The sequence below is a fragment of the Aquarana catesbeiana genome, linkage group LG10 (assembly GCF_042186555.1).
Source record: "Aquarana catesbeiana isolate 2022-GZ linkage group LG10, ASM4218655v1, whole genome shotgun sequence".
Lineage (NCBI taxonomy): Eukaryota > Metazoa > Chordata > Amphibia > Anura > Ranidae > Aquarana > Aquarana catesbeiana.
In genome coordinates this window covers 174,270,034-174,287,838 of record NC_133333.1, presented here as the reverse complement: position 1 = coordinate 174,287,838, position 17,805 = coordinate 174,270,034, and the positions used below count along the sequence as shown (strand labels likewise).

Sequence of the window (17,805 nt, the reverse complement as noted above, 5' to 3'; positions counted from 1 at the left end):
GACCTGGCAGCGAAAGGGTTAAATGATAGAGACACAATATCAACCAAAAATCCAGAAAAAAAATACACGATTCAAATGTTATAAATTGAGTTGCATTTCAGTGAGTAAAATAAGTATTTGATCCCCTACCAACCAACAATAATTCTGGTTCCCACAGACTGGCTACAGTATGTGCTCATGTGGTACAAAGAATAGTCCTGTCATTTTGAGAAGGTGCTCCTAACAACTCATTATGTGTATAAAAGACACTTGTCCACAGAATCTTTCTTCCGTTCAAATTCACCATCATGGGCAAGACCAGAGCGCTGTCAAAGGACATCAGGGACACGGTTGTAGACCAGCACAAGGCTGGATTGGTCTACAAGACCATCAGCAAGAAGCTTGGTGAGAAGGAGACAACTGTTGGAGAGATTATTCGCAAGTGGAAGAAATACAATATAACCATCAATCGCCATTGGTCTGGAGCTCAATGCAAGATAGGGTCTTATCTCATGGGGTAAGAATGATCATAAGAAAAGTGAGGGATCAGCCCACAACTACACGGGAAGAGCTTGTGAATGATCTCAAGGCAGTTGGGACCACAGTCCCTAAACAAACCATTGGTAATAAAATGCGCCGCCGTGGATAGAAATCCTACAGCGCCTGCAAGGTCCCCCTCCTCAAGAAGGCACATGTACAGGCCCGTCTGAAGCTTGCCAATGAACATCTAAATGAGTCAAAGAAAGATTGGGAGAAAAGTGCTGTGATCAGATGAGTCCAAAATTGAGCTCTTTGGCATTACCTTGACTCGCCGTGTTTGGAGGAAGAAAAATGCTGATTATGACCCTAAGAACACCATTATGCTTTGGGGCTTTTTCTCTGCTAAAGGTTCAGGCTGACTTTGCCACATTGAGGGGGCAATGAACGGGGTCATGTATTGTAAAATCTTGGCTGAGAGCCTTCTTCACTCTGCAAGAACACTGAAGATGGGTCGTGGATGGGTCTTCCAACATGACAATGACCCAAAACATACTGCCAAGGCAACAAAGGCGTGGCTCAATAAGAAGCACATTAAGGTCATGGAGTGGCCTAGCCAGTCTCCAGACCTTAAAGTGGAGTTCCACCCAAAAATGGAACTTCCGCTTTAAGTGCAGGTGACCCCCTGACATGCCACATTTGGCATGTCTTTTTTTTGGGGGGGGGGGGGGGCGGATACCCTCTTTTTAGAAGCATCCAGCTCCCACTTCCTCCCGGGGCTCTGGCATCGGAAGGAAGATCACCTCTCCCCCCTCCCTGCAATCTTTGGGGACATGTCACAGGTCCCAGAAGATTGCCCGGCCATTCACAGCGTGCAGCGTGGCTCGCGCATGTGCAGTGCGTGCTCGGCTGTGAAGCCACAGCCAGGTACCCGCGCCTCAGAGAGGAGGGGGCGGGACTTAGTACCCCCCCATCGCTGGACCATGGGACAGGTGAGTGTCCGATTATTAAAAGTCAGCAGCTACACGTTTTGTAGCTGCTGACTTTCAATATTTTTTTTTATGGCGGAACTCTGCTTTAATCCTATGGAAAATTTATGGAGGGAGCTGAAACTTCAAGTTGCCAAGTGACAGCCAAGAAACCTTAAGGATTTAGATCAGATCTATAAAATAGAGTGGACCAAAATCCCTCCTGAGATGTGTGCAAACCTGGTAACCAACTACAAGAAATGTCTTACCTCTGTGCTTGCCAGCAAGGGTTTCTCCACCAAGTCATGTTTTGCTTGGGGATCAAATAGTTATTTTAGTCACTGAACTGCAACTCAATTCATATCATTTGTATTGTGTTTTTTCTGGATTTTGGTTAATATTCTGTTTCTATCATTTAAATTACACCTATCATAAAAATTATAGCCCCTAATAAATCTTTGTAAGTGGACAAACTTAAAAAAATCTGCAGGGGATCAAATAATTATTTTCCCCACTGTATATTATTCGACTGATTTTACTACAATATCCTTTTCCTGTTTTCAAGGGAAATAGTGCTACAATTGATGTAATAATACTAAATACTACAGAAGACTACTACTAAAGACTACAAAATAAATCTTTAGAAAGAATATGCATAGCAGACCGGACCAATTCAAAGTCAGGCAATTTAAAGTATAACTAAAGGCAAAACTTTTTTTTAGTTTTGGATAGAGTGGAGAGGGAATAGAATGCTTGTCAGTTTTTACTGCTGTCTGTGTCCCCGTTATGGAGATTCAACCTGTTTGTCCTGTTTACCATTATCATTGAAAGTAAAAGAAAATCCCAACTTTTGGGTTGCCCCCAAAAGATTCTGGTGACCTGGGTGTCCCTAAGGAATTCCCTTAATTTGCAAGGATTTCCTTTCACTTCCTGTTTGGCTGTGGGACAGGAAGTGAAGAGAAATCGCCACTATGGGACACAGATGGTGCAAAAAAAAATCTGACAGGGGTTATAACCCTCCCTTACTCTATCCAAAATGAAAAAAAGTTGTGCCTATAGTTCTACTTTAATACAGATCAGCCTCTGGCTTATAAAATTACTTCTTTGTTACATGTTATTTAGTTAACACGTTGCAGTGTGGTGGTTTTGGCCCTTTTTTTTTTTATAAAGTTTGTAATCAACTTGTTAGAAGCAAGAGCTTCCTTTTTACGTAATGGATGCATTTCCTTACTCATTTACCTATGAGGGTAATTTATTTGCACAGTAAGCAGGAAATGTTGATTTGAACTACAGTACTTGTTGATATTTTCTCTATTTTTTGTAGATGACTTGAAATTGTGACTGATGGTTTATAGCCTTTGGCATGCAGTTATCATCTGGTAATGAAGCACAAAATGAATCACATTTCTGTTATTCTTGTCTTGTTTGTTATACACCTTTCTCCTTTAAACCATGGTAAAATGCCAGTGTCGCATAGCACTTGAGAAACAGAGTGGATGAATGCGCAGTGGCGCTATAACCTCCCTTGATGTAAACCCATGTCATATCCAGCACAGGGAACCATGCTGGATGAAGATGACTGGGTTCAGCAGTGTGTGAAAGAGGTCAGATGATACGGGAAGACAGCTGTCAAATGAGTAAGCCTTTGAAATATAAAACAAAAAACAAGCAGCATTTCCAAGGAAACCCCAAGATGCTTGATGTATGCTTTTTAGCTGGGTGATCACTAATGTATTTTTTTATATTGGAGAGTCTTCTCTTTTACATAAAAGATAGCAACTTTACAGTGTTTTTTGAGGAGCTCAGGAGAGAGAGTGAGTGTATAGTGGGGACGGAAAGTATTCAGACCACCTTAAATTTTTCACTTTTTGTTATATTGCAGCCATTTGCTAAAATCAATTAAGTTCAATTTTTTTCCCTCATTAATGTACACACAGCACCCTTATATTGACAGAAAAACACAACTTTTGACATTTTTGCAGATTTATGAAAAAAGAAAAACTGAACTGAAATATCACATGGTCCTAAGTATTCAGACCTTTTGCTCAGTATTTAGTAGAAGCACCCTTTTGATCTAATACAGCTATGAGTCTTTTGGGGAAAGATGCAACAAGTTTTTCACACCTGGATTTGGGGATCCTCTCCGATTTCTCCTTGCAGATCCTCTCCAGTTCTGTCAGGTTTGATGGTAAACATTGGTGGACAGCCATTTTTAGGTCTCTCCAGAGATGCTCAGTTGGGTTTAAGTCAGGGCTCTGGCTGGGCCATTCAAGAACAGTCATGGAGTTGTTATGAAGCCACCCCTTCGTTATTTTAGCTGTGTGCTTGGGGTCATTGTGTTGGAAGGTAAACCTTCGGCCCAGTCTGAGGTCCTGAGCACTCTGGAGAAGGTTTTCGTCCAGGATATCTGTATACTTGGCCGCATTCATCTTTCCCTCGATTGCAACCAGTCGTCCTGTCCCTGCAGCTGAAAAGCACCCCCATAGCATGATGCTGCCACCACCATGCTTCACTGTTGAGACTGTATTGGACAGGTGATGAGCAGTGCCTAGTTTTCTTCACACATACCGTTTGGAATTAAGGCCAAAAAGTTCTATCTTGGTCTCATCAGACCAGAGAATCTTATTTCTCACCATCTTGGAGTCCTTCAGGTGTTTTTTTTTAGCAAACTCCATGCGGGCTTTCATGTGTCTTGCACTGAGGAGAGGCTTCGGTCAGGCCACTCTGCCATAAAGCCCCGACTGGTGGAGAGCTGCAGTGATGGTTGACTTTCTACAACTTTCTCCCATCTCCTGACTGCATCTCTGGAGCTCAGCCACAGTGATCTTTGAGTTCTTCTTTACCTCTCTCACCAAGGCTCATAGTTACATAGTAGGTGAGGTTGAAAAAAGACACAAGTCCATCAAGTCCAACCTATGTGTGTGATTATGTGTCAGTATTACATTATATATCCCTGTATGTCGTGGTCATTCAGGTGCTTATCTAATAGTTTCTTGAAGCTATCGATGCTCCCCGCTGAGACCACCGCCTGTGGAAGGGAATTCCACATCCTTGCTGCTCTTACAGTAAAGAACCCTCTACGTAGTTTAAGGTTAAACCTCTTTTCTTCTAATTTTAATGAGTGGCCACGAGTCTTGTTAAATTCTCTTCTGCGAAACAGTTTTATTTCTATTGTAGGGTCACCAGTACGGTATTTGTATATCGAAATCATATCCCCTCTCAAGCGTCTCTTCTCCAGAGAGAGAATAAGTTCAGTGCTCGCAACCTTTCCTCATAACTAAGATCCTCCAGACCCTTTATTAGCTTTGTTGCCCTTCTTTGTACTCGCTCCATTTCCAGTACATCCTTCCTGAGGACTGGTGCCCAGAACTGGACAGCATACTCCAGGTGCAGCCAGACCAGAGTCTTGTAGAGTGGGAGAATTATCATTTTATCTCCGGAGTTGATCCCCTTTTTAATGCATGCCAATATTCTGTTTGCTTTGTTAGCAGCAGCTTGGCATTGCATGCCATTGCTGAGCCTATCATCTACTAGGACCCCCAGGTCCTTTTCCATCCTAGATTCCCCCAGAGGTTCTCCCCCCAGTGTATAGATTGCATTCATATTTTTGCCACCCAAATGCATTATTTTACATTTATCTACATTGAACCTCATTTGCCATGTAGTTGCCCACCCCATTAATTTGTTCAGATCTTTTTGCAAGGTTTCCACATCCTGCGGAGAAGTTATTGCCCTGCTTAGCTTAGTATCGTCTGCAAATACAGAGATTGAACTGTTTATCCTATCCTCTAGGTCATTTATGAACAAATTAAATAGGATTGGTCCCAGCACAGAACCCTGGGGAACCCCACTACCAACCCCTGACCATTCCGAGTACTTCCCATTTATCACCACCCTCGGAACTCGCCCTTGTAGCCAGTTTTCAATCCATGTACTCACCCTATGGTCCATGCCAAAGGACCTTATTTTGTACAGTAAAAGTTTATGGGGAACTGTGTCAAATGCTTTTGCAAAATCCAGATACACCACGTCTACGGGCCTTCCTTTATCTAGATGGCAACTCACCTCCTCATAGAAGGTTAGTAGATTGGTTTGGCAAGAACGATTCTTAATGAATCCATGCTGATTACTGCTAATGATACCGTTCTTATTACTAAAATCTTGTATATAGTCCCTTATCATCCCCTCCAAGAGTTTACGTACTATTGATGTTAGGTTAACTGGTCTGTAATTCCCAGGGATGTATTTTGGGCCCTTTTTAAATATTGGTGCTACATTGGCTTTTCTCCAATCAGCTGGTACCATTCCAGTCAGTAGACTGTCTGTAAAAATTAGGAACAATGGTCGGTCTGGCAATCACTTGACTGAGTTCCCTAAGTACCCTCGGATGCAGGCCATCTGGTGCCGGTGATTTATTAATGTTAAGTTTCTCAAGTCTAATTTTAATTCTGTCCTCTGTTAACCATGGAGGTGCTTCCTGTGTTGTGCCATGAGGATAAACACTGCAGTTTTGGTTACTGAAGCCCCCTGATTCACTCGTGAAGACTGAGGAGAAGAATACATTCAATACCTTCGCCATCTCCCCATCCTTTGTAACCAGATGTCCTTCCTCATTCTTTATGGGGCCATATTGGTCTGTCCTCCCTTTTTTACTGTTTACATACTTAAAGAATTTCTTGGGATTTTTTTTGCTCTCCTCCGCTATGTGTCTTTCATGTTCTATCTTAGCCGTCCTAATTGCACCCTTACATTTCTTGTTGCATTCTTTATAAAGTCTGAATGCTGCTGATCCCTCAACCTTGCATTTTTTGAAGGCCTTCTCCTTTGCTTTTATATGCGTTTTTACATTGGAGTTAAGCCATCCAGGGCTTTTGTTCGCTCTTTTAAATTTATTACCCAATGGGATACATTGGCTAATGCCCTTATTTAATATGCTCTTAAAGCAAACCCATCTCTCCTCCGTATTCTTTGTTCCTAATATTTTATCCCAATTTATGCCTTTTAGCAAGGTTTGTAGTTTAGGGAAGTTGGCTCTTTTGAAATTCAGTGTCTTTGTATTCCCTTTATGTTTCCTATTTGTGTGATTTATACTGAAACTAATTGACCTGTGATCGCTGTTACCTAAATTTCCCCGTATTTCCACATCCGTGATCAGGTCTGTATTGTTGGTAATCAGTAGATCCAGTAATGTTTTATTTCTAGTTGGTGCGTCTACCATCTGACCCATAAAATTGTCCTGCAAGACATTAAGGAACTGGCGAGCCTTAAATAAATGCGCGGTTCCCTCCACCCAGTCTGTCTGGATAATTAAAATCCCCCATTATGATAACACTTCCCATCCTTGCTGCTAATCCAAATTGTGATAGGAGATCTGTCTCCACTTCCTTCCTCAGGTTAGGGGGCCTATAGCATACTCCCAGTATTATTTTCCCCTTAGCTTCATCCCTTTGGAGCTCTACCTATAAGGATTCCACCTCCTCCCTAGCTCCCTCAGTGATGTCATCTCTCACATTCACTTGTACATTATTCTTGATATATAGGCATACCCCTCCCCCTTTTTTACCCTCTCTATCCTTGCGATAAAGGGTATACCCTTGAATGTTTGCCAGCCAATCATGAGAGCTGTTGAACCAGGTCTCTGAAATTCCCACAAAATCCAAATCCTCCTCGTACAACAGTATCTCTAGTTCACCCATCTTGTCCGCCATGCTCCTGGCATTGGTGAACATGCCACATAGTTTAGACCGGTCGCATATTGTCCTTGTATTGGGTGTTTCGAGATTGCAACTAGGACTTGCCACTATATACTTACCTTGTGTTTTTGTGCTTTGGTTAACCTACCACTAATGCCCCCAATACTACCCTCTGGAATATCTTCCGCGCTGACTATCTCTACCTCTGGACCCCCCCCCCCCACCATCGCCTAGTTTAAAAACCCGTATAACTTTTTGGCCATCTTCATTCCCAGCAGATCTGCACCCTCCTCATTTAGGTGCAGTCCGTCCCTTCTATAGTACCGGTTATCAACTGAGAAGTCGGCCCAGTCCTCCAGGAACCCAAACCCCTCCTTACTACACCAGCTCTTCAGCCACTTGTTTACTTCCCTAATCTCCCTCTGCCTTTCTGGTGTGGCTCGATGTACCGGTAGTATTCCTGAGAATACTACCTTGGAGGTCCTTTTCTTCAATTTAGCTCCTAAGTCCCTAAAATCGTTCTTTAGGACACTCCATCTGCCTCTGACTTTGTCATTGGTGCCAACGTGCACCATGACAGCTGGGTCTTCCCCAGCCCCTCCCAGTAATCTGTCCACAAGATCCGTGATGTGCCGAACCCGAGCGCCCGGTAGACAACATACTGTTTGGCGCTTCAGGTCTTGGTTACAGATTGCCCTCTCTGTCCTAAGAATTGAGTCCCCTACCACCAGAATCTGTCTTTCCTTTCCCTTCGCTGCCCCCCCCCCACTCTCACTGGAGGAGTTCTTCCCCCGGCAGCTAGGAGAGTCCCTCAGCTCCAGCAGTGCTGGTCCCTGACTGGTTTCACCAATGTCACTCAATGGAGTGTACTTATTGGGATGCTCCAGTCCTGGATCGGCCTCCCTGGCACTTCCCCCTCTACCCTTCCTGTCTGTCACCCATCTACTCTTTGCTAGTGCCTGCACCTCTTTGTCTCCACCTGCCTCTGTGCTGGCCCCTGCTGGCACCTGCCGTGTACGTTCCTGGCTCTCCTTTAGTATGGAGGGACACTGTGTTCTTAGGAACCTTAAGTGCAGCAGAATTTTTTTGTAAACTTGGCCAGATCTGTGCCTTGCCACAATTCTGTCTCTGAGCTCTTCAGGCAGTTCCTTTGACCTCATGATTCTCATTTGCTCTGACATGCACTGTGAGCTGTAAGGTCTTATATAGACAGGTGTGTGGCTTTCCTAATCAAGTCCAATCAGTGATTAAAGTGCAACTGAAGGCTTTTTACAACAGACTGCATGCAGGCAGGCTATTATCGCAGACATGCAATCTCTCTTCTGTGATTAAAATACACCTACCTGCCTGCTTGCAGTCTTCTGCAGCATGTAAACTGAGCTGTGCATGCGCAATTCAGCTTTCATCTCTGGCAAGAGGCCTGTGTGCTGGGATAACTGACTCCGGTGCATGCGCATGTGTTATGTCATCCCGGACCAGCCAATGGGGATGCCTGAAGATTGGCACCTGGGGAGAAGATGCCGGTAAAGGACCCAGGCTGTCAGGAGGTTAGTATATAGTGCCTTTAGTTCGGCTTAAACCCATTTACATAATTTAATGTAAAAGATTACATTCAATGCCATGAATGATTAAAGCTTTGTTACCCCCAAATTTCATATTCCTGATATATGCCTGCTGTACCATGTACTTGTATGAGAAAGTATCTTGTTCTCTTTGTATTGCTTCCTTTGTGTGATATCATTGGTGTTCCTGCCAATCCCTCTGCTTTCCTATTAAAAACTGACCACTCTAAGCAGGAGAGCACATCGTGGTCAGTTCTCTAGCTATGAGAAAAAGGAGGCCACAGGGCCAAGCGCTGCGCTAGAAATAAGTATATTCAACTTGAAATAAATCAAATAAGGAGAGCTGCCAGCACCAAGAGTCTACAATACAAAACCCAAAATCATAAAACAAAAAGTGGAGGTGCAGCGCTAATATCGCAAAATAAATGATCATTACCCAAAGAGAAATAATCAAACCAGAATACAGACCACCTGAAAAGGTGAAAGCATTCTAATAAATGAAAACTAATGTGAAGTACCGATTCTGGAACTATTTTTATATTCTGGTATACAGGTGGATAAGAAATATTGTATAGGTCATTAATAAAAAAATTGAATTGAATAAAGACACTCAAAACAACATAAATAATAAAACATAAATAAAAGTGTACATGTAAAATTTACCATATGAAATGGACGTTGAGTGATAAATAGTTCCAACCATAAGTGAAAACAAACCAAATATAAATAACTCTAGATCCAAAATTATATTACCATATTTATCGGCGTATAACACGCGCCGGCGTATAACACGCACCCCAAGTTTAGGAGGGAATTTTAAGGAAAAACATTTTAGGAGGGAAGTTTAAGGAAAAAAAACTTACATTTAAATGCCCATCAATGCAGCCTCATCAGTGTTCATCTGCAGCCTTGTTAGTGCAGCCTTGCCCCAGTGTCCAGTGCAGCCTTGTCAGTGCAGCTTTGCCCCAGTGCAGCCTTGTCAGTGCAGCTTTGCCCCAGTGCAGCCTTGTCAGTGCAGCTTTGCCCCAGTGCAGTCTTGTCAGTGCAGCCTTGCCCCAGTGCAGAATTGTCAGTGCAGCCTTGCCCCAGTGCAGCTTTGCCCCAGTGCAGCCTTGCTCCAGTGCAGCCTTGTCCCCAGTGGTTTATTGCAGCCTTGTCCCCAGTGGTTTATTGCAGCCTTGTCCCCAGTGGTTTATTGCAGCCTTGTCCCCAGTGGTCAGTGCAACCTTGTCCCCAGTGGTCAGTGCAGCCTTGTCTCTAGTGCCGCCGACATACACAAGTTTAGTGTGTATTTTTAAATATGGCGCCGCGGAGTTCGGAGGGACTCGGCGGCGCTCGTTCAGCTGAACGAGTGCCGCCGAGAACACAGTGACTGGGCGGAGCCGAGATACACATAGCAGAGGGTTCTCGGCGCCGTTCACAGTCACGCCCAGTCCCTATGATGGACATAACAGAGGTCCAATGGCGGGACTGGGCGGGACTGTGAACGGCGCCGAGAAGAGCCGAGAACCCTCGGCTATGTGTATCTCGGCTCGACCCAGTCACTGTGTTCACGAGCGCCGCCGAGTCCCCCCGAACTCCGCAGCGCCATATTTAAAAATACACGCTATGTGAATGTCGGCGGCGATCGCTCCGATAGATCACAAAAATAGCGGGGATCGGTATATAACACGCACCCACGATTTTCCCCTGATTTTAAGGGGAAAAAAGTGCGTGTTATACGCCGATAAATACGGTAATCTCAAGATCATGTGTGAAAACAGTATAAATAGGAAAACTAAGGCAAAGTCTAATGTGAGCATTGATTAAGTCCCAATAATCTTGAAAAGTGAATCAGTGAATAATGCAACAGAGCAAATGGTGACATAAGGATCCCTCATCTGAAGAAGCAGGGCACCCGAAGTGAGTATATAATCTCCTTACCGAATGAACAGACCAATATGTTGGTCTCACCAAGCCGAGAATTTGGTCTCCCAAAAACCTACAGGTTATCTGAAAATACTGGATCTATATCACTCGGTGTCACTGATAAGTAGCCTCATCGCAGGCATTTTCAAGACCCAGATTTACCATGGAGCGTTCGACCCATGTAAAACTCCAGAGAGAGGTAATAAATTCTCTGCAAACAATGACCACATAAGCATCCAGCATGCATGAGTAGAGTGCTCCACCATTACCTACTTAATTCTGACATTTCCATTTACATCTTAAAATCAGGTGACTGAAGAACCTTTTTAGGATAATCTGAATTGGAGCCTTGCTTTTATGTCACGTTATAGAAGTAAGTCTAAATACCATGACACCATGCAATGTCTTTTTTATTTTATTTTTAGTTCTACTAATCCTAGTAAGACTGTGCACAGAGACTTTCATCAGACACTTGTGGTTACTGGGTCAAAGATTTATGCTAATAATTGGTGCTCTCTGAGCGTGCTGGGCTGATAAACGCCTTTTGCGTGTATTCGAGCTCAACTGAATTATGTTGTAAAAATGTGATCACTCTTAATTTAACTTGCCAAGCAAGTGCAGTGTCGTCTCTGTGCAGTAGTGTGTACACCGTGTTTTTGTGTAATGATAATGCTGAACCATGGCCTTTTTTTTTCTCCTCTTCACACTGCTTGTGCTTCAAGTAATGACAGTTCTAGCTGAGGGGATTTGACAGATGTGGCGCTTGAAACAAACCATTTCTGCTCATGCTCATCACTTGCTGCATTTCTCTCTTCCAGAAGACAGAACTCCGCTGGGTCCTGGTTTGACGAAATTGATTTAACTACTGCTGAGCAGCTATGGAAGCAGGTTCTGACCTGCGTGTCTACAGACCCTAGAAGCGTGGGATGGATATCTGTGCCAGGACTGCCAGACTTCACTCATCAGGTGCCTTACCCTAAATGGACATTGAGTGTGTTTTTATAGATTCCCTTCAAGTCATGATATGCCTGGCAGTGTAACTCTGACAACTTCGCTAACATGTGGCATCTTTGAGCAACATAACCCTGGAAAGTTTGACAGATATTTTGAGCAAGGTGTTCTATTTTCCTCCTCCTCTACTGTTATACCTCTCATAAGAGAAATATGTAAGCCACAATTGTTGACCTTTTGAAAATGCTGCTTGCCTGGCTATGACTGTATTTAGTACTTTTGATTCACAGATTGTTGGAAGCATGTAGTAAACGCATGACAGAAGTTGAAAATAGTTTTATTTTTTCTAATATTACTATACTTGTTCCAGGTAAATGGCACAAAGTATTTTTTAAGTATCGGCATGACAGCCAGGGAAATGGCATATTTTAAAGAAGGAAGCAATTGTAACCCACATTTTCTTGGGTTATAGAGCTGCCTACAGGAGAAATAGACCCTAGGTACAAAAAAAAATGTAGACCAGCCCTAGGGATTTATAACCCCCCTGACACCAGACAGGCTTCAGTTTAAATTAGCATCTTTAGAGGAATGGTTTCCTTTTCTCAGTTTTTGTCTTCCACTCAGCTGCAAAAGGTAGATCTATCAGAGTTAGAATCTTTGCCATCCTTTAGGTGAAGAAGATACCCAGGACATAGCAGTTTTGCACAAATAGATGGAGGTGATCAGCTTGCTTATTGAGGCTTTCCGTAACACATATAAACTGGAAGATACACATGAGGTTACTCCTAGTGCTGTGCCTACTATTGGTTTATACAGGCCCAGGGGGTTTTCCCCATCCTCATTTATTTGAATGCATCTACAAGGTTTGGAGAAACTCCGAAAAATCCATCCCTATGACCAAGTGGTTTTCTGTTTTCACTGTCTCATAACAAGTGCAAGTGTTACACATGACCGACCAAAATTTGGGAAATACAGCTGCAACTTGTATTCATCAGTTATCTATTAAAACTGTTGTTTTAATAGATTGGTTCTTGGAAACTTCTAGCAGGAAAAAGTCTTATGGGAGAAAAATATTCAATGGCTTGACATTGATATTGGTTTGAGATTCTCTTCTGAGATCAGTGTTCATTGATCCATTGACAGGTACATTTGACCTGCGATTGAACTCCTAACCTGCGTTTTACGGCCTTATAAACTGTATCAACCTGCTTCAAGCTGCTTTCGCATTCCCCCTTTTTTTTTTTTTTTTTATCGGTATAGAAGCAGTTCTGCCACAAAAAAACCCCCCAAAAATTAAAAAACCTGTCAAAACAGACCCTAAAACATCACACTATATATTTAGTTTCAGGGTTTTGGCTTGCCTTAAATCACCCTTTTACTGTGGCCATCTTGGGGGGGCGGGGGGGTTGTCTCCTTTTCAGGCCTTGTGTACACATATCACACGCTTTTACCTATTCCTGTTATCTGGATATTAAGGCAAGCTGTTTCAAGAACATTCTCATACTGTGTACCCATTCATACCACAAAAACGACTCCCAGATCCGTTTCTACATGCGTGTTTTTAACTCATTGTGGATGTATTCCAGTGTGTGTTTGTTACGGTTTTTTTTTATGTTTCCGGATGCATTCCAGAAGCTTTTTTTTTTTTCTTTCTTTTTTTTTTTTACTGTACTTGGGTCCAAGCAGCATGTTGTACTTTATTTTCTGGAACTTAAACACACTGGGTGTGTTTCACCTGAAACAACTGCACTGGTGTGAGCTTTGCCATTGGAACCCATATAACCTAATTTCCATGTGTTTTGATGCAGAACAAACAACTCTGCACTGCATGTGGTGTGAACTGGCCCTTAAGAAGTTGTGAGAGCTAAGTGGAGGGTTTGCTTGCGTCTATTCAAATTATCAGTCCCAGCGCTATAGTAAGGAATGGGCAGGAAAAGCTGTGAGTCAGTCACATGAGCAAGAAACTGCATTTTGGGGGATTTTTTTATACACCGTTTACGTGGTTGATGGCAAGATTTGACTTTTTTGCTATTTGTAGAAAAAAATTAGCTGTTGCAGATGGCAAGGAACAGGTCAGAAAAAGTAATTTTTTATTAAAGTTTAAAATTGGTCATGTTGGTTTAAGTTTTCAGAAGTAGTTTCTGGATTTTGCTTTGTCCGTTCTCTTGTAAACACCTTTCCTATTCACAGTAGACAAATGACTTTTTTTGGCTAGTGACTTTTGACAGTGATATTATTATTATTATTATTAGTAGTATTATTATTCAGGATTTAATAGTGCCAAAAGTTTGAAATTAACATGTTGTCTCTGTGCTTCTTTATGCAATGCAGGCAGATCACCAACAGGGGTGAGTCAGTTGCTGAAAACCTGAATTGTATTTGACTGATATACCTTGAGATGCTTCTGTCCATTTTCTTTTGTAGTTTCCATGATTTGACAGAACACAATTCAATTAATGAAAGTGTAGGGACAGGGACAATCAGGATGGGAAGGAAAGTGCTAGATGATGCTGAATCTAGCCAAGGGAATAAGTATCTGATCTACTGCAGCCTCTAATGTATACTGTGAGAACCCACAGTGTGCAGTGAAATGAGAATAAGCAATATTTGTACCAGAGAGGACCCTGTACAACTTGGAAAGACTAAGTGGAAGGCTGAAGTCCAGCATTAAAATAAAAAAATTCTAATGAAGCTATGATATTGAATCAGTTAAGTTGAGTCTGCTGCACACAGTAGTAGCTCGTAGAACCACAAATTACTACATTTTCCCTTTAATATCAGGGCTGCTGTCTTGGTATATAAAATGACTTTAAATTTTGTTAAAAAGAACATAAATGAAAGAATTGGATTTAACCTAAAAAATTAGGGGCTTTACTGTGTGTATTTTATAATGTATGAAAAATAGAGACAAAACTTTTCCAGGAACTATCTTTGAACACTTTGAGCTGTCCCTGCAAAAAAAGCTTAGTTGGCAATGATGTAATTTGTTTTTTACTCATTCACAATGCCTTTTCCCAGAGCTAGAGACTATGAATTTGACTGGTTCTCTTTAGAAGGATTAATATTTTTAATAATGACAAATGGAATTGCAGTCAGCAAAGGGTTATCATATTTTAAATGAATTGTAGGACAATATCATGGAATAGATGGTGGAAGCCTCAACAAGCCAAAATGGTTTGTTGGATCTATTAATTTCAAACAACACGGAGCTTACAGATATGCAAGCTAGACAACTTGGGTAATAGTAATCATGGTGTAATCAAATTTGCCATAAGTTACAGGAAAGTGAAGCATGTTGGTATGACAAGAACTTTGTTTAAACCACTTCACGCAAAATCACGCACATCATTTTGGGGAAGTGGTTGTACCGGGCAGGGCCGTCTTTAATGCAGGGCAAAAGGGCAGCTGCCCAGGGTTCAGTCATTGTTTGGGGGCCCAAAACAGCTGCCCCTAGAACCCGCGTTGCCCATACTTGCCAACTGTCATGTATTTCTGCCTGTCCTCCATGTTCCTGCTCTGAAAATCAGAGCCGCGGTCAGAACAGTTTACAGCCATTACTCACATTGTTCATCTCAGTAGGGAGGGATTGCTGCTCCCCTACTGGACTTAATGATTGTCACTGTCTCCAGGTTTTCACTGCCCCCTGGTGTATACCCTCCTGACCCACCCTGGTGTATACCTCCTGACTCTCCCTGTTGTATACCCTCCTGACCCTCCCTGGTGTATACCCTCCTGACCCTCCCTGGTGTATACCCCGACCCTCCCTTTGGTATACCCCCTGACTCTCCCTTTGGTATACCTTCCTGACTCTCCCTTTGGTATACCCTTCCTGACCCTCCCTTTGGTATACCTCCTGGCGCTCCCTTTGGTATACCTTCCTGACCCTCCCTTTGGTATACCTTCCTGACCCTCCCTTTGGTATAACTTCTTGACCCTCCCTTTGGTATACCTTCCTGACCCTCCCTTTGGTATACCTTCCTGACCCTCCCTTTTGGTATACCTTCCTGGCCCTCCCTTTTGGTATAGCTCCCTGGCCCTCCCTTTTGGTATACCTCCCTGGCCCTCGCTTTTGGTATACCTCCCTGGCCCTCCCTTTTGGTATACCTCCCTGGCCCTCCCTTTTGGTATACCTCCCTGGCCCTCCCTTTTGGTATACCTCCCTGGCCCTCCCTTTTGGTATACCTCCCTGGCCCTCCCTTTTGGTATACCTCCCTGGCCCTCCCTTTTGGTATACCTCCCTGGCCCTCCCTTTTGGTATACCTCCCTGGCCCTCCCTTTTGGTATACCTCCCTGGCCCTCCCTTTTGGTATACCTCCCTGGCCCTCCCTTTTGGTATAACCTCCTGACCCACCCTGGTGTATGTTAACTGCTGCGGCTTGACGTTGCATGTTATTGCTAAGTCTGTAATCTGTGATATGTTTCTGGTGTGTCAGTATGTTACTGACTGTCTGCGGACATGTTTCTGATGTGTCAGTATGGTACTCATTCTTTGTCCGCTTCTGGTGTGTCAGTGAGCAGTAATGATGTGCTGTAACCTCTAGCAACCAATCATTGAGCAGTAATAATGCACAGTAACCTTTAGCAACCAATCAGTGAGCTGTAAGCATGTGCAATTACCCTTTAGCAACCAATCCGTGAGTATGGATGTCTACGTGTTTGTTTTTTTGTGATGTTGGGGTGGAGAGCAAAATTGCATGGACGAAAGGTGGGGGGGGGGGGGGGGGGGGGGGGGGTGGGGGGGGGGGGGGGGGGGGGGGGGGGAGGGTTCCAAGAAAATATTTGCCCAGGATCCAGTGATTTTAACTTGTAAACAAAAAGTTTCAGAAATAGGCTTGGTCTTGAAGTGGTTGAAAAGCTAAATTCATTAAGCTGCAATTCCTACTACATTGACACTAAGTGGGACCAAATACTTGCAACAAAGGGCACGTAAGATGAGTTAGATAAAGATAAATAAAATGTGCATTTGTCATTGTAATCTGTTGGGTAACAAGCATAAAGAAACAAAATTAAAACCTTTTAGGCTAAATTCTAGTGTAAAGTAAAAATAACAAAAAGAGAAAAACAGGCCTTTAAAAAGTACAAAGTAGAAGGGACACCCTCAGCATTCCAGATCTCCAAAAAAATGCAGCAAGAAATACAAGGAAGCAATCAGGCAGCTAAACTACGATATGAGAAACACGATACAATAAGTAAAATAAATCCCCAACATGTTTTCACATATATCAGTAGTAAAGAACATATAGGCCTCATAACAGATTAACAGGGGAAACTGTTCACAACTGACAGGGAAAGGGCGCTTCAAAAATGCCCTAAAAACGCCATAGCGTTATTACCGCGTTTTTACAGCGTTTTAGGGGCGTTAGCAGTAAAATTAACGCAACGCTGCAGGCGTTTTAACAGCGTTTTTCAAGCGTTATTGAAGTATCGGCGTCAAAGAACAACTCCACCTCCCTACATCACTTCCTGTGTACTTCCTGGTATCTCGTTGAGGTGAAAGAGACAAGTTCAAAAATTATACTCGGATGAGCATTGCAACGTGAGTCTCTATATCCTAATCTCACTCCCACATCCCTAACCCCGCTCCCACTAGTCCCAAATCCCTAACCCTAATCCCAACCCTAATCCCGCTCCCACTAGTCCCAAATCCCTAACCCTAATCCCACTTCCACTAGTCCCAAAACAAGAACCCTAATCTCTCTCCCACTAGTCCCAAATCCCTTTGATGATCTGTTTAATCATTCTGACCTTCCCACAATTTCAGTCCTGTTGTTGTAGATGCTCTCATTTCTGCTTGCAATGTTTACCTTTTTGTGAGATCATGTGACTTTTCTACAGCTCAGGGTGGATTATAGGCGTTTTTTGACCAAATTTCCTGTGCCATTTGTAGCTCACAAATCCCCAGAACATCAGCAATCCACCTCAGTACCTTTCATCATAGGCCTTGTTGACTCATTTCCAAATGTAGCTTTTATGGTTGTATCCAAAAAGCTAAATTTTGGTCTCATCACTCCAAATGATTTTGTGCCAGAAGGTTTGAGGCTTGTCTCTGTGCTGTTTGGCGTATTGTAAGTGAAATACTTTGTGGCATTTACATAGTAATGGCTTTCTTCTGGCGACTCGACCATTCAGCCCATCTTTCTTAATGCGCCTTCTTATTGTACATTTTGAAACAGCCACACCACATTTTCAGAGAGTCCTGTATTTCACCTGAAGTTATTTTTGGGTTTTTCTTTGCATCCCGAACAATTTTCCTGGCAGTTGTGGGTG

The 17,805-nt window shown here is 42.9% G+C and overlaps 1 protein-coding gene across 4 annotated transcripts in view; it reads left to right on the top strand.

Moving 5' to 3' along the window:
* Window positions 1-17,805, top strand: part of FAAP20 (FA core complex associated protein 20) — a 260,518-nt gene that overhangs the window by 128,373 nt on the left and 114,340 nt on the right. For all 4 annotated transcript variants that reach the window (XM_073602987.1, XM_073602988.1, XM_073602986.1 and 1 more), the window contains one exon: window positions 11,406-11,553. In XM_073602987.1, coding sequence (XP_073459088.1) covers window positions 11,406-11,553 — 148 coding nt within the window. The remainder of the gene's footprint in view (window positions 1-11,405; window positions 11,554-17,805) is intronic.